Here is a 21,090-nt window from a genome sequence, read left to right on the forward strand (position 1 = left end):
ACTGCATACATCAATAAATCAATGTTTCATGAAGAGTTTCCTGGTCAGTAAAAGTCCAGCAGATATAAATTTATTCATTAATATTTTCCTTCATGTAGTTTACACTTTACATACAGGCTGGTTTGTTCGATATAAGCATAATCCTCATGATAGTATTATTTAAAAAATCCAAATACAGTTGTTTTGACTGAGAAATATGTGTGACAGAACTTAAATTAACAATTGTGGGTATTGTCAGTATATTACATCCCAAAAAGAACAGACAGGCGTATAATGATTACAATAAACAGCAGAAAGTACATTCAAAGCTTTGGCCTTCAATTCTCTTCATTAAGATCAGAAATATTTACAATGTAGTACTTTGGATTGAGAGGGCAGTGCTGGTGTTCGGAACATCGCTGGCACAATGTCCATTTGTAAAAAACTAACAAGCAAAACCTCATTGCACTTGTGACATTTCATAGAGTGTAAACAGGAAATGTTCAACCTTTTGATCGTTCTGCTTGATGATGAAAACTGCATTAAATAGTTCAAAATCAATTTGGCAGAGACAAAAAATGACAAGAAGTAAACGGTCAATCGTGATATCAGACCCAGCATGTGTCAGAGTGTGTGTGAAAGGTGTGACAGGCTGATTTTGCTGGATATCTGAGTAACTGAAGGAATCTGCAGATGGAAATGTGGAAGTGTGTGAAAAGGCTCTCAACTTCTGTTGAATCACACGAGTTTTATGGCAAATAAAAGTAGGTATAAACAGGAGTTGACTATCACGATGGTGTAGCAGCACAGAGGGTAAATCCCGCTGGTCAACTCATGAAAGAGAAGTCAAAGTCCGCAAAGATTTCTTGTTGCTCGGCAGTGAGGATGCAGGTCGTTCGAGGGAGGGTGAGGACTGGCTTGAGGCGAGTGAATTCCTCGTCAAAGTTACTGACGTCCTTCGGAGCTCTGATGACCGGCAGGAAGGGAGGTTTCACCTTTTTAGACAGGAGAGCCTCCCAGTCCATCCCCTGTTAACAGACAGTGGGTTAGAGAAAAGCAGGAGTCACTGTGAGATCACACAAAGACGATCAAACTGACAAATACCTGCCATTATGATCTGGATTCAGTGTGCAGTCAGTGCTGTGGCCGTGCTACCTTGTTACTCAAGCAAGTGCACGATAAATATATTCCACTGCTTCATTATATATTAACATCACCTTTTTCACAGAAGCCATCGTGAATGTTATCAGTTATGTGTTTTCCTAAATCTCAGATTATGCTGGTTTGAGATAAAGCTCTTAAAAACAGCCAGTCAGAGCCTTGTAATGTTCTGTAGTGAAGAGTTTCAGTGGCAGGTGGTCAGTAGTGCCTGGCTGGATAATGACCTGAAAGAATTTGTGTCGTTTGATCTGTAAGGCGTCTTCCTCTCCCGCTCCGAGTCTCATCTCAGGGTTTTTCTGAAGCAGCTAAAACACAGTGAGAGCCATAGAGTGAGTCAGTACAGCAGGATACACAGCCCTCAGATCTACTTATAAAACTGCACTGTAATCACATGTAGACTGAAATCAGTGATGCTGAGAATTCACAAGCATTGATAGGAGGCCAACCTTTTGAATGAGGGACACAGACTCAGGAGAAAGGAAGCGAGGGTAGCGCACGTCGTCGTTGACGATGCTGTCGAATACCTCTTCCTCATTATCACCTGGGAAAGGAGACTGACAGACAAGAGAGAGCAGCACAAACTGAAACTTCTGTGGTCATATCACAGTACAGGTAGATCACCTGGTGGTGTCACCAGGGTGTGCATTTGGCCTGGTCACTGGATAAACATTTGGAAGGTGTCTATAGCCCTCATCAGACTTTGTTGTACTCTCACATGCACAGATTCTGTCCATTCTGACCTCAAAGAGATCTCTTCCTAATCCCACCCTCACACAGCTCCCCTTGGCTTAATGAGCTATATAGTGAATTTCAGCTCATTCTTTAGCTGTCCGGCCCACAACTTTACTTAGTGTTGGTTTCAGCCGCAGCAGGCAGCTGTTCTCAGTGAAAATGTTTTAAAAACACACTGCACACTACCTGCCAGACAGACAAAGTTAGCAACTAGCTGGCTGGCCAGTGGAGCATTTAGCTTCTTAAGAGCCAGATATTTCTGTCAGGAGTTGGTAGAGACCAAAACAGAACCTAAAGAGAGTAAATATTTGACTTACATTCGTCATGTGGCCACAAACACATTGTGTAAATATGCCACTGTTTGTTAACAAGTTCATCGATCATATCAATTTAAAAAGGTGTCATGTGTCAGTGTTGTATTCTAAATCTGCCCCCAAGTGTCCAAAAATATCAGTCAAGGCCCTTAATACTTATTTCCAAAACAAAAAAAAAAAAAACTAACTGCCACACAGTGAATCTGGGGCCTTGGAGCTCCCCTGGGCAGCTGCCTGCCATGCCTCGTTCAGTTTGGTGACCACCTGGTGTATGTTTATACTGACCTCCCCCACCAGCATCTCATAGATGAGGACTCCCAGCCCCCACCAGTCCACACTGCGAGTGTAGTTGTTGTCCGTCAGCACCTCCGGGGCCAGAAACTCTGGGGTGCCACAGAAAGTTGAGGTGCGATCCCCGTGGCCCATACCTGCACACAGAACAGCCTTACTTAGATATCACTGCAGACACATGACACAGTGACTACACACTCTGTCAATCAGTGCTTCTAACAGACAAACACAAACTGACTGCCATCTCAAGAACAGGTGTCCTGACAGTGCTTCTATAAACGCTTCTTTACCAACTATGATGGAACTTTTCACTCTGATAGAGACAGTACAGAGTGCTTCATCACTAACGGCATTTGCCATGTTCTGTAGGTAAAAAGTTAAATCACATAAGAGTTTGACTTTTACTTGGAAAATGGCATAAAATTGTAATCTTCTTACCTTCCTTGCACAAGCCAAAGTCTGCTATCCTGACAAAACCATCTGCATCCATTAGCAGATTGTCCAGCTTCAGATCCCTGACAGACAGGCACAAACCAAATCATGCTACAAGCCCAACAAGTAATACTTTTCTGAAAGCAGCTAGAGACGGACTCACCTGTAAACTATTTTGTTTTGGTGGAGAAACTCAAGGCCGAGCAGCACACACGACGAATAAAACCTTAAAACAGAGAAAGAGATGGGAATAATAGGGACATCCTGTATTTTCACTGCATGTCAGTGGACTCTGGTTTACAGAGAGCCATGTGAACTGACCTGGCCTGTTTCTCAGTGAAGATGTTGGTATGAATGTGTGTCATGAGGTCTCCTCCGGGGGAGTAGGCCATCACAAAGCACACGTGGTCTGCAGTCTGGAAGCAGCCGTACAGGTTCACCAGGAAAGGATGTTGTGAGGTGTTGATCACTTCAAAGATCCTCTTCTCACAAATGAGGCTGAACATAAACACACAGAGACATTTGTAGAGACCATCTCCGGGACGGATCAGCTCCAACAATATGGCTCTTAAAGTTCCCATCATGCTACTGGACAGCACCCATTCATCCTTCTTGCCTTGTAAATGGCAACATCTTTCAAACTCCACATCTCCAGTATATATATAGTATAGTATAGTATAGCTTCAGAGGATCACTGATGTTATTTTCAGTGAAGACAGGTAACCCAAAGACTAAGTTGATCTTGCTTTGTGAAACAGGCCCCTGGTATCCATTAGGATATAACAACGTTCCAAATGAACTAGCAGAGGAAGTGCTTACCTGTCAACTTCGTCACGCGTCACAATGTCTCCTTTCTTCAGGGCTTTGATGGCGTACAGTTTGCCTGACTTCTTATACTCTGCTAGCAGCACCTTGGATCAGGAAAACATTGGTCTTTATTCTAGAGTTCAGACAGGAGCTGACAGGAAATGGCCTGGGAAGTTGTGATTGTACAGTCAGTGTCCACAAGCTCCAGGTCAACAGGACACCTCTTAACCTTCATTTCTCACAAAGTACGTGGGTGTGTTTTTCTGTTTTTTTACAGGTATAATGCAGAGTAGAACAGGTGTGACTAGATGTGTACCTTTCCAAAGTGACCTCTTCCCAGAACTGAAATGCAGTTGAAGTCTTCCAACTGAAGTCCTTCGTCCCTGCTGCATGAAGTAAAAAAAAGTACACAAATATTTTGCATCTGAAAATGTTTTTTTTTTTACCATTTTCTAATTATGTCTAACATCTTCTCTGCACACATAACACAAATGATACAGTACAATATAGAGTATATAGAACTTTTACCGCGTCCTGTGGTTTACTTAATGTAAATATGAACTTTGCCAAGGTAACAGAGGTAACAGAGTTTTATATTATACATTAAATATATTCTAGAATCATCCCACTTAGGAACAAAATAAAATAAACCCAAACAAAAACAGAAATTCATTCCTACTCAGTATGACTTACCGTGGGCGTGGATTCAGTGAGGGTTGTCGCCTTGGATTTGGGCTCTTGTTCTCACCAGAAGACTGTTTCAGACAATAGAGATAAAGTGACACATCAGCTGAATCATTCAAACACAAAGCAAACATAAAAACTCAATTTTAATAAAAAAAAAATCAACCTTGATGAGCAGAGCAACAGAGACATGAGGGTTGGAACAAAACCACTTCTCTAGATCAAAGTTTAACATCACACACTCCATTCACCCCTTGTTTTACTGGCAGTGATGTTTCACTGTTTTTCACTGTTAAAGTATTCGTCGCTGAAAGGGGCGACCCGACTTGCTTACCAGCGGAGAGTCTTTAGCGTTCTTTCTTGTGCGATGTGGAGATCGGCCAGGTTGTTCTTCAGAAAAATTTAGAGTCACCACAGCAGGTTCTCTGAGAAAACAAGAGAAAGTTTATTACACGACCACTATTCTGGTTTTAGTGCCGTCTTATGGCTGTGCTGCTGCATTGATGCACCCTTGCCTACTTGTCTCTTTATGAAGAAACTACCCCCAAGTGTAGTAGTACTAACACAAAAACACTAACACAAAAACACATTTTTAGGTTTTCTCTGTGCAGCTGACGGAATTTGCTGACAATAAGAAAAATATAGAATATCACCACCGTTATTCTTTAATAATGTGCATTTTATAACCTCACACACTATTATTATACAACCACTGTCTTACATCTCTTTATTCTGAATGCAGGTCAGTGATAATGTTGCCATCAGCCCTCTATTGAAGTCACAGTCTCTTTAGTCTGAGATATCATGAGTGAGCAGGAAAATTGCCTCAAGTCACTGTGGAAGCTAAGCCAAGAAGTTAATAGCTCACTTTTGTACCCGCTCTTTCATAGATGTAACAAAGAGATGTTTCAGGGCCACAGAGTCTACAGACACTTACCACAGATCCTTACCTTGCTGGAGAAGTGATGGATGATGTGGAGCCAGTGTGAGGGCCTGCTAATGGGGGACTCATGGGCTCCAACGAGCTGCAGGGAGGAAGGATGCTCATCATCAAACGGCCCCAAGTGGCAAAGTTCATGTTCATCTGAGCAGCACGCAGGAAGTCCTTCCCTGTGAGGAGAAATGAAGACAAAAACAAATCCCGTTTGAAGGATATACTGGCTATCAATTCAATTCAACATGCCAGTAGTGAGAAAAGACAAGATACACAAAAATAATCAGAGTCTATTCACTTATGTTTTAATTACAATCTCAGGCTTGATGAAATGTAAATGTATCCAAGTGAGCTTTGGATATAAAAAATAAGCAACCATCACAACTTTGAAAGGTTAAACCATCAGTTTTTGGATATTTGGCAAAGAACGACTGCCTTGATGATGAAATTAAGTAGTTGGTAGTATGATATTGTCTGGGCACATGGACTCCTGCATTTCCTCCCTCTTTACATCAAGGAACACAATGGAAATAGGTCCAAGTATCATCCCTGACAGTTTTGTAGTTGTGTGTGTCCTCCTCAAATATAGTAAACTACACCAAAATCATGTACCTAAAGGTCATAACCTTCATCCTGTCATTTACAGTTGTATCATGCTTTAAAATGGAATTCTTAAATAATTTTTTCACAGTATTGTCTAATGTGTGTCTATAGTGAAAGCCCTTATGTTAATGAACCCAATGACAGTTGACCTTAAGCGACAACAAGAGTCGGTACAAATATAGATGCTAGAGCTAGAAATCTAAAATCCACACCATAACCTTCCTGTCATAAAGATGCAATGCAATACAATATGAATAAATGTTGGTACCTTTTTCTTTAGGGAAAATTCTCCTCTGCCTCTGGAGTTTGGAGCGCCACTCAATGACAGGATTGATAAATGTCACCTGGAAATGAACAGAGGAGCTGATTATGATTTATGATTTAGTTCGATCAGAAAAACATGCAGGTGTCACAGCAGTAAATAAAATGTCAACAGGCTGGATATGAAAGTGAGAACCTCAATGAAGAGGACGCCCTGAGGCTCCAGCTGGAGACACATGCCATGTTTGCGGTTATCCAGGAAGTCCTCCAGCCGTAGGAACTTCACCCCGCTTAATGCTCGCCAGTCCCTCCAGTAGACAGCAATTTCCAGCTCCCTGGACTGGATCAGCACACATATTCAGACATGTTCAGAACCTCATTTAAGCAAGTACATTTTGCACCAGAAAAGAGCTGACAAAGAGTTGATGAGATTGAACTCACTGCTACACTTGAGAAACTGTAAGACCTCTGCAGTCGCACCAAAACGAGACGTTCTTATTCTGGCAACTGCCTGAAAAATCTTTTGTTTTTGAGAGAGTAACTCAAACGTCTTTAAAGGGTTACTGAAGTGATTTAGTACTTTACCTTTAGAACATTGTACCTCAGAGCTATATCTTTATAACATTGTGGGACTCACAAGAGAAACAGAAAGCAACAGAGGTCAGGATACAACCAACAGCATGTTTTCATTAGCCTAGTAAAAGCCCAATTCTTTCTAACTCTACCACTATCTGCCAACACAATATGAGATAGCCCTGATGACATCACTATGACATCACCAGGGTTATTTTCTCAGAGTTCACAAAGCTCCTTCAGAGCCACAGAATTGTACATTATACAACTGTTTTTCTGGGGTGTGTAGCACTCCCCGTGACCAGTAAACTGACCTGTCTGTGTACAAACATGAAATTCCCATTTAAAATGCCAAGGCTTGCAGCGGTGACAATGACAGCTAGGGTGTTCAATGCAATATCAGAACCCAGGCCTTAAGCAGGGATGCTGGGTGTGTGGGTAAAGGCAGATTAGAGCAAATGTCAGAGGATTAGCAGTGGGATTACATGAGTAGCGTAGGATGTGACAGCGTATCAAAGACATTCTTGGCCATTCTGATTCAGTGAGGGACAAGATGTCTGGACTCTGTGTTATTGTTCGTGGGCTCTTAATATATGTTCACCATTGGGACTTTCTGAGATGACATTCAGCCGTAAACTATCTATCCAAGAGGGTGAGCAACACTGGTTGGTTTAACACCAAACTACAGTGGTATAGAGGCATAAGCTATCATTAACAGGAAGACAGCAAGACAAGAAAGTCACTGCAACTATTGTACTGTCAACTGATTAGTGTCCCACATCAGTGAACTGAAATATGAAACATGAAAAAATGAATGGGCTGTTTCATGGCTATTCTTTTAGCATATCTGATGGAAGAGATTTAAATATAATACTGAAAGCAAAACACATCAATTAATGTAATGCAGGATAAAATCAATTTCAGTAGAATACAGTTTTCAGTTATTGTAGACATTTTTCTTCCAGACTGAGCCTGGTTATAATGCAGTTAAATAGACCATAGTCCAATTTAAGAACATCCAAACACACTGAACTGAGCTGGGTTGTTGCTATGATCACTTAAACATTCATGTCAGCTTCCATCAGTAAAGATCCATTACATTTGGTTTTTTGTTTGTCTGTTTTTTTCACTTCACGGTTTTTCAGTGGACAAACTCTGTAACAGTGACAACTCTTTCTAAATGACCTCAAACCTAGTTTGGCTTTTCTGCCCTGCAGTTTGTTACTTATCAGCCGATACATACGCAGATATCGATAAATCAACAGCAAATTAACATCAGCTGATACATCAGCCCGGCCAAATCAGTCCAACTCTGCAAACATAATACCTTTACATGTGTTCTAAAATCACTGATATAGATGAATTACACAACTTTCTTGTTGAGTTTAATGACTATCTAAAGTAATTCTTTTCTTTTACTGTAAGACTATTTGCTATACAGACCGTTTCATATCACAGTCAAGGGAGAGTAACTCAGTAATGATGTTTTCGTCCTAAAAAGCAGGTTAGTGGAGTAACCATTTGAAAAATTCAGTTCTGGCTCAGTTGTAATGTGAGTTGCTCGTTGAAATGAAAGCCACTGACCCGTTCCAGTTCGATGCTGAAGCTCTGGCCCCAGGCCTCATTTCCCAGCTGTCTCCAGTGTGTGCGTCCCACTATCCTGTTGTCCACCTTCAGTACAACACTCACCTCCGCTGAGACACAAACACAGAGTACAAATAAATATCAATAAAGGTTGTAACAGGCCGTGTGGTTATTCTAGCAAGAGAAAAGCACAGTGCTAGCTACCATAAATACAGAGTGGACAATTCTGAACACAGACACCTCAAACAAGAAATAATATTCTTTTCAGGCTGTCAAGTGTCTTAAGAGCACAATCAGTCAAAATCAAAATCTTGTTTTTGTTGCATACATTTTACAGTTTCTTTTGATCTCTTTAAACATTGTCCTCTGACTGTCCCGCATCCAATCCCACATGACAAAAGAGAGAAGGTAATTCCATTGGAATACTCATCTGGGTTGCCTTCAGTTATTACTGTGAGCTCACAGAAATATTAATATCTCAGTGTCTAGTTATAACAGGAGACTTTTGGTGTTTTCACAAGATCCTTTTCACATTTGAACAACACTGTTTTTCATTATGACATTTTGTTATTACTACTAGATACCAAATTATTTGGTAATGTTGCAGTGTGCTTGTATTTCATATCTAACAATAATGTGAAAATATATCATAATTAAATAACAAACATCTTGTTATAATGTCAATTTGATCTTGTAAAAACAAGAAAATGTTCTTGTTATAACTGGGCACTGAGCAGATTTGCTGAGGCAGCAGCAACAAACGGCTGTGATTAAGCTTCATGAGCACCATTGAGGTCAGTTTCACACAGGAGCTGCCCTATACTTCTGATGGGTGAATCTTCAAGGGGTTGTATGTAGCTTGAGAGAAAGTTCTTCAGACACTACTTTGGATTAAAAAACTACACAACCTCATCTACACGTTTTTGGGTAGAATTTTAGGATGTAATTGTAATATTGCAAAGACGAGATGCTACAATTGAACTGTGTTACTGATCTATTTTTATTTCTGCCCTTTGTGCTTAGAGATACAAATCCTGTGTTATCTGGGTCTCTATTTTCTGTTTTCTGTCAAAAAAAATTCTGTTTTCTGTCAAAAAATAAACATTTCAGGTTGAGTGAAGAGAAATCTAGACTACATATATAATTCTTGAACATCCCAGGCAGAGCAACACACACAGATAGAAGATTCCATCTACAGGAATTCATACAAACTCATACAAGCCATAAACAGGCTATGAAGCAGATCAATAAATACTGTACACATAGCTGCTTGACCTACCTGCAGGGAGGTAAAATAGGTAAAATAAAGTGTAAGTTGGAGTGTTGACTTACAGGACAAGTCATCAGCCTTGGTGGTCTTGCCATTTGCACTGCGTCCTGACAGGCCGGCTCTGACCTTCAGAGACTTCCCATCTGAGATGCTTCCTGGAGTGGCCGAGACACTGGTCACACGACCACGGCCCGGAACACACTCCAACAGGTCTTGGCAGCCCATCAAACATACCTCCAACCGACCTGAGGAAAAGCATTTCAGCCACCAAGTCAGTCTTGAGAAAATACTATTTAAACTTTAATGGGAACACTAAGTTGCTTGAGGAAGAACATGCAAATGTCCTAGAAATCATATGATATTTAACAAAGTAATGAAATGAATATATATTGGAATATATTTGTAGCAACCTGTCAGGCTGGCTGGTTTGAAGAAAGAGGAAGAAGAGGAAGAGGACAGAGCATTGGATTGCTTCTTCGGTGTGCCGTAGGAAGGCAAGGTTCCCAACGCTAGTTCCTCCTTAATGGCAGCATGTTTGGGATGGTCCTGAGGCAGCTCACTTAAACGTCTCTCCAGGGAGAGACGTAACAAATCCACCTTCTGAGAGGACTCTTGCATTCGTGCCTGGGCCTGAGGGACAGACAACACTTCTGTAGAGCACAGCCTGACTCTGGTCTCCAGCCAGAGTGACAACCAGGGAGGTTTTGGTTACATGATATTCCCCTTGACCACTGGGCCACATGCAGGGTTTTCTTTAAGTAATATAGCCCGTTGAACCAATTTAATATTTTTTTGTATTATCTTGCATTTAATGGCTGATATCCTCTTATCTGGGGTTAACAGAAGGATAGATATAAAGGTAGTTGGGAATGGCTGGAGTAGTGCCTCTACAGTACCAAACTGATTTTGTTATGTGGTGTCATCCTGTTCTGTTGATAATGGCATTATAAAGTTTTCATCTGATACTACAAAGAAAGTCCACAAAGCATCTGCCTAAGCATCTTGCCCAATATGACACAATATAGCCTTCAACGCTGCAGGAAGCCCTCCATCAAACTACATCTAGAAATCGCACAAATCACAAAGAGAGAATGTGGAGATTTGACCATTTGATGATTTTAGAGGGAGATACAAATTCAACATTGACATTTCTCAATGAATACTATAACTATGAGACAGAGAAACAATTCAGGTCACTGGCCTCAGAAAGAGTCAGGTCTGCAGTTGATTCACTCCTCTAACTTCAACATTTAGACTCACCCCTACTGGGAACAAGACTTAGGGGTTTCACTCCCCTCTGAAGAGTGGGAAAGAATATGGAGAGACTCTTCAGAAATATCCAAGTCAGCAAGATTCAACGTTACATGATTAGAAACAGAGCTTATGTCACCCACTCTACACTTAAAATAGATTCAAGCTCCTCTGATCTCCGTTGGCATGGCTGTGAACTGTTTGGGTATTCATATGTTTTCATATATAGCACTGCACCGCAAAACTGTCCTTCTGGACAGACCTGTTTAAATCAATATCCGTAATTCTGAAATTGATATAACCGTCTCACAATTTCCTGTTGTTTGCTGGGGTCTCGGGCTCCACAGGTGAGGTGCAAAAACAATAATGAAAGCAGCCTTTTTGGCTACTAGAAGTAAAATTTGTAAGCTAAACTGTTTTTCAATAAATAATTGGCTGCTGTGATTTTAAAATCTTAGTATGGAATGAATAGCAGATGTGAGCAGTGATACTAACTACAATTCTGGAATGATCAAGTGAGGAGCTGCCTTTTTCACAGAGCTTACTTGCAATGAAAGTATATAGACCAGCAACACTGTGCCACCGTCGCCCCATCTGTGCAGCAATGTGCAGTCAGGTAGACCCCATGATCACAGATATAAGTATTGTTCTCTATTTAAATGTCTCCAAATGAAAGTAAAAAAACCTAATTAGCATGACTCCTGTTAGCTGCAGCAGTGATGTTTCTATCTTGTAGGCACAGAGATGGTCTGATCCTAGGTCCCAGACTAATTCCTGGTTGTAGTGTGGACTATTCAGTTGGTACTCACCTCTGCAAGTATGCGGCGGTCTTGGATCTTACGTCCACTCAGCTGCCTTACCACATTTTTGGCGCCTTCAGCCACGGCAGATTCAATCTTCATGTGGTGCATGAGTTCAGCCACCCGCAGCTCGAGAGGGCTTATCATCTCTACAGGCTGACCTGAGGCAGGTGGACAGTGTCAGATATAGAAAGTACCACCTTTTAAGAGCTTTTTGTCTAAGCTGCTAGATATTTCTGCTTAAAATACATTCACACCTAACCTCAAAATACAGAAATACATGAACGTGATTTCAAGATGTTTCAATTTCTCCAATCAAGTCTGACGTGAATTTTGGTTAAGCAAACTCCATTCACTGATGGATACCATTAAATGTCTTTGAAAGGTCCTTTGTTAAATTGTGAGATTCATGTGATTTAGATACATTTTGCATTGAACATAGCATAGCCTCCACTTTGAGTGTGATTCAATCTGTCAATGTGAGTCTACTGCAGTGAAAAATACTATTTATTTTACTACAGTACTTCATGTTTAGTTTGCATTCCACATAAAACTAATCTAAAAGAGTCCCATATAAGAGAGTCTCTCTCTTATATGGGGTTTGTCACAATTATTTTTTTCAGTTATGGCTATTTTATTTTATAAAGCGTGCTACTGGAGATGAGAAGAACTACTGTATGTGTAGTAAGACTTGCCTGGTGAGCCATCCCGCTCCTCGTCTCTGGCTTGACTGACTTTGACAATCTGCATGCGCAGCAGCTCAATCTTAGTTCGGCTGTCCTGCAACATCTGCTGGGCTGTAGATAGCATCTTCCTGTCCTGGATAATAAAATGGACAACTAAACACCAACACATTGCTTCTGCTATGCTAAATTGATGAATAAAACTGAAACATTAGCAAGAGTTAAAATGTAACCTGCACACTGTAATTAATTGTAAATGCTGCCGCTTTGGTTCAAGAGAGTTAGAGAAATGTTCCAAAGTCATAAGTACTCAAATTAATGAAAAAAACAACTAGCACTCACTCACTAGCACATAAGCCGAGTGAGGGATGCTCAATTTAACATAATAATAATATATAATATTTAATGGCAACATAACCTGTGCACCACAGTGTGTGTGTGTGTGTGTGTTTTATTTAGCCGATTTTCTGTAATGAAGGGAATTTTTTTTTGACACGAATAAACATAAAACCTTCTACACACCTGCAAAAATGACAGCTATCCTGTGTTACAGCCAACACACAACATGAGTTGAGCCACACTCAAGTCATCTTGCTGACACACAAATAAATCCTCACTCACTCCTCTCATAGTTTACATGGCTAAATTAAATGGCAGTAGAGTTGTGTATCCACTGAGAGGAATGGCCCTGTCCTTAGCTACTCTCCCTGCTGTGGCAGCTCTTCTTCCCCTCTCCTGTCCAATCCTCTGTCCTTTCTTACACATCAGAGATGCTCTCTGCTGCAGCTCCGGCAATTTACCACGAGTCCGTGTCAACTCACTGCTATACACAGCCCATGATGGAAAATCATCATCACCAAACTGACTGAGTCTCTCTCTGTGTATGTGTGTGTTCTGTACCTTGACTGAACTGTTGCTGTAAGTCTGGATCATGTTATCGGCGCCCTGTTTGACCTTTGTCTCCATGGTAAGCTGTTTCTTCAGGGTTCTCAGTCGACTGGCTATTGGTGATGTGACCTCTTCCCACTGGCACGACTCTGCTGACTGGTTGTCTTCTTCTTCTGAGCAACCTGCATCATAACCACATGGAGGGTTAGGCTTTACAGATACAGTATACTAAAACTAATATTAGCAATAACACAACATTAAAACCAAAAAAGAAAGGAATACAGTATAATTAAGTATCTCTCTTTCACCCTCTCTCTCTGATCATGTGCAGCAGATCTTTGTATATACTTTTGCAACTCTAAAGAGCAAAGCCTTGATATACATATTGCATAAGCCCAAACAAATTGTTAACTACGTGTTCAAAGCCTCAGCATCGTACTTTTGAGTAAATAAAGATTGCATTTAGGCCAGAAATTCTTTGCTAAATACCCCCCTACAAGTCATGCAGCTTTCCTCCAATGCTGTTTTCTGTCAGTCAAGATGAAATGTATACCTGGTGGGAGCACAGACAACAAATATCTACAGTACATACGGAAAGTTTTCACTTTTAAGTTTTTTCTTTTCTTCCTCATCAATCTACATACAAAACTATACATAGACAAAGCAAACAATGAAAATAAAGGACTGAAATATCCCCTTTAACTTAGTATTAAGACCCTTTGTTATGACACTAGAGCTCTAGTGCATCTATCAATGATCCTTGAGAAGCTTCTACAACTTGACTGGACTCCACCTGTGCCTGACTGAATTCATAATCAGGAAACGCCCACACAGCTGTCTATATAAGGTCTCACAGTTGATGGTGTATATCAGAGAAAAAAGCAAGCCATGAGGTTAAGAGAATTCCCCATAGACCTGTGAGACAGGATTGTGTCAAGGCACAGATGTGGGGAAGGATACAAGAAAATCTGCAGCATTGAAAATGCACAAGAGCAGGACAGCCTCCATCATTGTGTTGGGGACGAAGGGCCTTGATCAGAGAGGAAACCAAGAAGCCAAAAGTCACTATGAATGAGATCCAGAGTTCCTTTGTGGAGATGGATGAACTTCACAGGACAACCATCAGTGCAGTATGACCCCAATCTGACCTTTACGGTTTACTCTGTTTCCCCAGATATTGTCTGCCACCACTCACTGAGCATCTTTTCAGAGCTGACAGCAACAAAACCGGCACACACATGCTCACTACTAACCTAACATATGGTATAAATCATGCTTGCACTACTACATCTGGCAACTGTCCAAACTGCAGACTGCTAGTCTCCATCATCTTATTTATGAAATGCATGTTCTACTGGACCCGGAACCTCGGTTGACATTTTTAATATCCCAGTCAAGATTAGCTACAGGAAATTTTGTGTAAGGCCTACTTCTAATCAGCTTGATTTTCCGTTTTTAATATAACCCAGGGGCTGACTGTCAGCTCTGTACACATTGGCTTTTTATGATTGTTTTAGTCAGCCCAGATTAAATGGGCATGGTGGAGGTTTGGCTGCAGTCTTCAACAAATGACTCAAATGCTGCCGCATTAAGGTGACTGATGTCTGCAGTTCTGAGGTATATTTTTTTTAAATAAAGTGTGCAAACAACCCTGGCCCTATATCAGATTTTTGACCTGAATTTTCAGATTTTTTTTATCCATTGTTCTTACTTGTGACAGAATTATTTTAGCTTGTGAGTTTAAAACCCATGCTGATTTTGATTTAACAGACAATGGGGATTTCTGGAAATATTTACAGTTGAGGAGTAGTGTGAGTTCTACTTTTGGATTAGAATGGGCAGAAAAAGGAGAAAACAAGGTCCAAGAATTTCTCAATTGTTGCCATGCGCTGCACTCCGCCTCACTATTTTATAGAAACATGTCAAATATTCAAGTAAGAATGTGTGAAAACTTGAGACTAATATGGCAGAAGGATCTTGGTGGTGAGATTGATGAAGGTGTATGGCAAGAAGTGATTTCAAACGTGGGCTGGGCTACAAGGGATGCGAGGAGTAAGTTCATCCACTATAAGATTGTACATAGATATTATTTTACACCACTGAAATTGTTTAAAATGGGTTTAACTCCCTTTAATAATACATGCTGGAAATGCCAGAAGGAGTTGGGCACATTCCTTCATGCCATTTGGGACTGCCATTCTGGAAGGTGGTGCTGGAAAACCTCGAGGGATGGCTTAAATGACCTCTACCAGAATCCCCACAACTATGTTTGCTGGCAGATAAGGCTTTAATGCCACCAGGCCTCACCAAAGCAGAGCTCCGGCTAATAGTAACCGGTTTTATTGTTGCAGCTCGGCTCATATTACGCAACTGGAAGAGCCCACATAAACCAGAAATTGTGGAGTGGTTTAAACTCATGACAGAGACTGCTGCCTTTGAAAAGATGATCGCCAGGGTTAATAGTATTCCGAGTAAGACGAGTCAGGTATGGGATGTCTTTATGGATTACATGAGGGATGTAACACCATAGAGGGATTTAAGTGGTGGGAAGGATAGGTATTGTTCGGCCTGTAATTGTGTCGAAGTGCGCTTTGAATGTGTATGAAACATGGGGGGTGCCAGGGGTGGGGGCTGCCTTTAAGTTGTTAGATGAGTGTTTTATTCTTATTTTTATTCATGTTAAAATTTATTCAATTTTTTATTGTTATTATTTAATTTTCCTTTATATCCTGTTTGTTTCTCCTTTTATTTTCTTAAACAGACTAATAATTTGTTTACGCTACATCTGTGACATTTGAAAATGTTTGTAAAGATATTATGTTAAAACAAATAAACATTTGAATGACAAAAAAAAAAAAAACCCATGCTGAGTCATCTGATACAGGGTTTCTTTAACATCTCTACATAGTAAAATCATTTGGTGTACCACAGCATGTTCTTGGGTCCATACATGGCCGCAGGCATACTTTGGACCTGGCCCAATAAATTTCACTGATCTGTGCATATCTGATCCTCTACGTATTTTATTTGATAGTATTCTAGGATAGTATATCCTAAGTGACACAGTAAACAAGACTCAAACAAATAGACTCGTGCACTTTTACTGGGGGAAACTGTCAAAAATGTCAGCCATTGTTCCTGCCACCAATAGTATATTCTATTCCTCAGACGCAGGCAAACTGAAACATTACTTTAACCTCCTCTGTGCCTCCATTATAAATTCTGTTTCACCTGAGTGAGAAACAAACAATCAATTGTGTCTGTGTGCCAAGCTTTGCATTGCAGCCAGTGGTACTTTAACCAAGTACTAATTGAAGGGACTCAGTGCAAACTTAATGTAAAAGCTGTTTCTGCCTTGTCACTGTGGAGTATTGTGTGTAGATTGATAAGGAAAAATTTAATTGAATCCATTTTAAGGTGAGTCCGAAACAGAAAACATGGGAAATTGAAAGGGTCTGAAAACTTTCCATATGCACTGTATGTACAAAATTCTATACCAATCTGTCTACAATAATTGTCACGATATCAGGCTCCAGACTGAACCACATTTTTTGGACAGGACAGGCTTATGACTTCTTTTCAAGGTATTTCTTTTAAAATGCATCCCTCCGTCTTTCCATGATGCGAAGATAAGTTCAGGTGTTGCCATTTTATTAAAATACACTCCAGCAAACGATCTGTTTTAGGTACCTGTGGTGTCCTTCTCTGTGGCCATGGACCTGGCATTGAGCTCCTGCAGCTCCCAGTGCAACTTCTCCAGCTTGCGGCTTGAGGCCTTGAGTTGGCCATCCACCTCGGCTGCGCTCTTACGATTTGTGACGGCCCGCCGCATTCTCTCGGCTGCCTCCTTGATCTTCAGCTCCCGCTGAATCTCCTGCCTGAGCAGAGTACGAGCATCCTCCAAACGCTGCTGAAACTCTGGGTCGAGAATGTCCCCTTCATCCAGACCCTGCATGTTACTGCTCTGAAGGACACAGCACAACTGCTTCAATTTCTGTTTACTGTGGTTATTATTTTTTTATGCATCATGTTGTGTGTACATATTATATCAACATATTATAATACCTCACCTGTCAAAAACAAGCTAATATTAATATCATGGGGTCTAGCTGTCTCAACTATGTCTCATAATTGGGTTTTTTTCTACATACAGATTTCAGGACCTGAAATCCAAGTAGTTTGCAACGAAAGTATCATCCACCTACACTCTGTGGATTCCAAAAATGTGGGATTAAAGGGAGAGCATTTAAATGTAGGCAGCTGCTACATTACAGCGGCCAGCATTATGAGGGATTAATTGACCACTGCCTATAATACAAAGGACAGCCATCACCCACCATCCTGAAGAGAACAATATATCAAATATAAAATACATCCAAGACAAAAAACCACAATTTCAAAAAGGAAATGGAAATTAAGCACATGTTGTGTCCATTGGCTGATGCAACCAAATAAGAAAGAACAGGAACAACTTGATTAAATGGAAACGACTGCTAAGGAAGTAGAGTATTTCATAAAGGCCAGTTAAAGCAAGCTGTGACAGTTACACCAACAGTAGAATGCCTCCCCCTTGTGGATAAAAATCTGTTTGGCGTTCTCCTACAGCAGCAACAGTATCTGCCTTGTCTCAACGTCAGGAAATCAGGTGTTGTGTCAAGATTGAGGCTGAAACTAATTATCATTTTAATAATGTGCTGTTGATTAACCATTTAGTCTTAAATGAAAGGTGCCCATCACAAGTTGTCAGACTGCAAAGAGACATCTTCAAATGGTTTGTTTTCTTCAACCAACTGCCCAAACCCATACACATTAAATGCAAAATAATGTCAAACACAAAAAACAACAAATCTTCATATCTAGCTCGGGAATACTTGTAATTTCTGTTTCATGAAACAGTTAAAATGATTAATTGATCATCAAAATCATTGCTGACTGCATAATCAACTAATTGTTTCAGCATTAGTCATGATACATCATTTTATATCATTAATGATATCTTGCATCAACCTGTAGTGACAGGTCAGTTGTGATATTGATATTTGTGACTTCCATGAATCCCATTTCTGAAAAAACGCACTTCTGCTGAATTTTCTTAAAATGTAATCTTTCAATTTCGCAAGCACCACAAGCCAAATTCAATTTTTTGACTTCCCTGGAACAGTAAAACAGTAAGGAAAGCTACACAGGCAAGCAAATGTAGCTACTTGTTTTAGCTATTAAGATATTTCAAACTACATTTGCACATTCAAAATGTTCATTTAAGATATATCAGCTGTACACAGACTGGAGTTATGTTCGCCTTACAGTTGGATGGAATGTGCAATTAAAGATAGTTACAGATGTTTCTGACTGACTCTGAAACACGACATCAAAAAGCTCTGATTAAATTAGGACTAACTGTGCTTGGACTCATCACATGTCCTCTAGATGAAAAAAATAACACCTTATTTATCACAAATGATGAGATCTTTGTGGCTTTATATATCAGGTTTCTTTCCTAATTATTCACTTAGTATAATTGCTTTATTAACTAGAGAAAACCCTAATAACCATAATGTCTTTATAAGATAGTACACAGTACAACTCTTAGGTCCGGCTAATCTCAAACATGATTACATTCACATACGATACATAAGACACAGAGCAGAGTCCCACTTCACTGCAGGCCAGTCAGCTCTGCACCAAGAACTGCTTGCTGCTTCATAAAGTTCTTCCATAGCTCACTGAATTGTTTTGTTATCTTCAGACATAAACATTGACTATTTATTATATAGTTCACCATCTTCTAAAGTTGACACACTCCTAATCCTTATGAGATTAAATTCGAAATGAAACAATTAATCAATTAAAAGAAACATAATCAGCAAATGTTTTCATAATCAATTAACTATTTAAGGCTTTTTTCGAGCAAAAATACCAAACACTGCATAGTTCCAGCTTCTCAGTTGCTGCTTGTCTTGGCTTTTCTTTTCTTTTCATAATAGCTCGAGGTTTTGGAGACCTGTTTAGCCAGATCTGTTGGTCAAACAAAACAACAAGCAATTTGATGATATTATCTTGACATATAATAGAACAACTGATTTTAAAGTATTCAAGCAAATATCAGAGGATTAATCCATAATTAAAATAATAGCACTAACTGAATCCATAAGACAGGCTACATCATAGTAAGCAACAATAAATCCAACTTGACAGGAAAAGCTAGGAAAAATAAATAAATGTTTAAGACATTTAATTCTCAGAAATATGACGATATTATTGAATTTGTTTAAAATGGGATTATGCAGACACACTGTAGCCTTAACGGCATTTAGCCAACATTTATCTTCCTTCTGCACACAAAGCCCAGATGCCAGAACAAACTATTAACCTACACCAAGAACAGGATCATTACTCCTCACCAGTCTATTAGGTGGCTTTGCTATGGGCCTGAGCCGAGCCCAACAGCCGTTGAGTTAGACTGACTTTTGTGCAGGGTACTTCTGGTTTCTATTCATTTCTACAAAGGACACACCTCATACCAATCAAAACAAGTACAACTTTTATTGTCAAGAACTGGTGTGGTGTCTGGATCCCATTAAAAAAGACAATGTATCCAGCACTTTTTATCACAGAGATCAGTGGATGGTACCAGGCTCGACAATTATTTAATTTAATTAGGCTAGACCTTGGCAATGCATACTAATTTGGTTTTTAAAAAATATTGTAATAATACCAAGTGACTCAAAATGTCAAACTTTAGGCTAAAACTCAACTCAACTCAACTCGATTAGGAAGACAGGGGGGGTTGGACGGTTTCCCAAACTAAAAATAGTAGTCCATGAGCAAGCTAAGATTTACTGAAATTAATTCTTTTAGGTTTGTTAAAAAAGGGGGAAAAAATCAGTACATCGACTCTGAAGGAGGGTTAAAGCCATGCGGAGGAGCTAACTTAACTCTGGTCGTCTTTTCTGAATGAAACTGAGTGGTTTAATAGTAAGCTAACATTATAGTAACGTAATACTATTTGTCTGACATCGACAAAGACCAAACGACTCTGAGGAGAAGCAAACAAGACAAACAGGAAATTCCAGTACCTGTCTGTCAAAGTAGCAACTAGCGTCACTAAACTCAACGTCGAGTAATATTTATCGGCGTAACGTCGGTAGCTAACGTCTTCATGACAACTGAATTTCATTTGACGAATTCGGCAGCCTGTGGCATTAAATTTACCTGTAGCGTTAAACCTGACATGGTGGCTGTCAGTGTACCGTGCTGGACATCCACACAGCGTCTCCTTCGGGCCAGAAAGTCGCTTAAACCGCCTCAGGAGGCACGGCACGGCTAGCTTAGCTGAACTGAAGGCGACATGTGAACTTCTCCGTCTGTCAAAGCTGGTCACAGGCGCTGCGCTCGCCTGCGCTCGCGTCCATTATGGAAACAAATCTCTGTAGAAGTTTGAATTGAGTTTAACTACGGCTCGACGCAAAACTGACGTCAGTAGCCCGGGGCTGGATTGGTCGACAGACGTTAATGACAGAACGCCACAGGAACGAATCACGTTCGACTATTCAGTCCACCTGCCGAGGTAACCCATGATGCGTTCACGAGCCTGTGATCTCCTCCCATTTCTGATTTATACTTACAGCTCCGATAGTAACAAGCAAATTGTGTGAAATAAACCAAAAAGTGTAAAATATCAATCTAAAATTGTTTCAATCTTTCAATCATAAATGAAGAATTAAAAGTGAACCACTCTTATTAGTAACTTACGCAACTTGTCTGAATGCCATTAAATCCGTGTTTAACATAAGTTGTTGCTGTAGGCTATGGTGGACTGAGACATGGAAAACATGCATACCTG

The 21,090-nt window shown here is 40.2% G+C and overlaps 1 protein-coding gene across 1 annotated transcript; it reads right to left on the reverse strand.

Annotated features, from left to right (window-relative positions):
- Positions 1-54: 54 nt before the first annotated feature.
- pkn3 (protein kinase N3) lies at positions 55-20,700 on the reverse strand. Its single transcript, XM_041959777.1, has 22 exons — positions 20,460-20,700; positions 16,938-17,211; positions 13,260-13,429; positions 12,372-12,495; positions 11,686-11,837; positions 10,036-10,255; positions 9,688-9,870; positions 8,356-8,465; positions 6,395-6,538; positions 6,206-6,281; positions 5,351-5,510; positions 4,735-4,825; positions 4,410-4,471; positions 4,033-4,102; positions 3,729-3,820; positions 3,231-3,407; positions 3,073-3,135; positions 2,916-2,992; positions 2,472-2,614; positions 1,587-1,694; positions 1,365-1,445; positions 55-1,007 (listed from the first exon to the last, which is right to left on the reverse strand). The coding sequence occupies exons 1-22, from the start codon at positions 20,478-20,480 to the stop codon at positions 807-809; spliced, it is 2,799 nt and encodes a 932-aa protein (XP_041815711.1). The 5' UTR covers positions 20,481-20,700; the 3' UTR covers positions 55-806.
- Positions 20,701-21,090: the final 390 nt, after the last annotated feature.

The sequence above is a fragment of the Chelmon rostratus genome, chromosome 19 (genome assembly GCF_017976325.1).
Source record: "Chelmon rostratus isolate fCheRos1 chromosome 19, fCheRos1.pri, whole genome shotgun sequence".
NCBI lineage: Eukaryota > Metazoa > Chordata > Actinopteri > Chaetodontiformes > Chaetodontidae > Chelmon > Chelmon rostratus.

What these genes read in the sequence shown, in the direction of transcription:
- pkn3 (XM_041959777.1), bottom strand. Translation starts at nt 20,480, where the DNA reads ATGTCAGGTTTAACGCTACAG. An exon ending in CACAGAGAAGGACACCACAG is followed by an intron (nt 13,430 to 16,937) that starts GTACCTAAAACA and finishes GTTATGATGCAG; the next exon opens with GTTGCTCAGAAGAAGAAGAC. An exon ending in GAAGAGGTCACTTTGGAAAG is followed by an intron (nt 3,821 to 4,032) that starts GTACACATCTAG and finishes TCCTGATCCAAG; the next exon opens with GTGCTGCTAGCAGAGTATAA.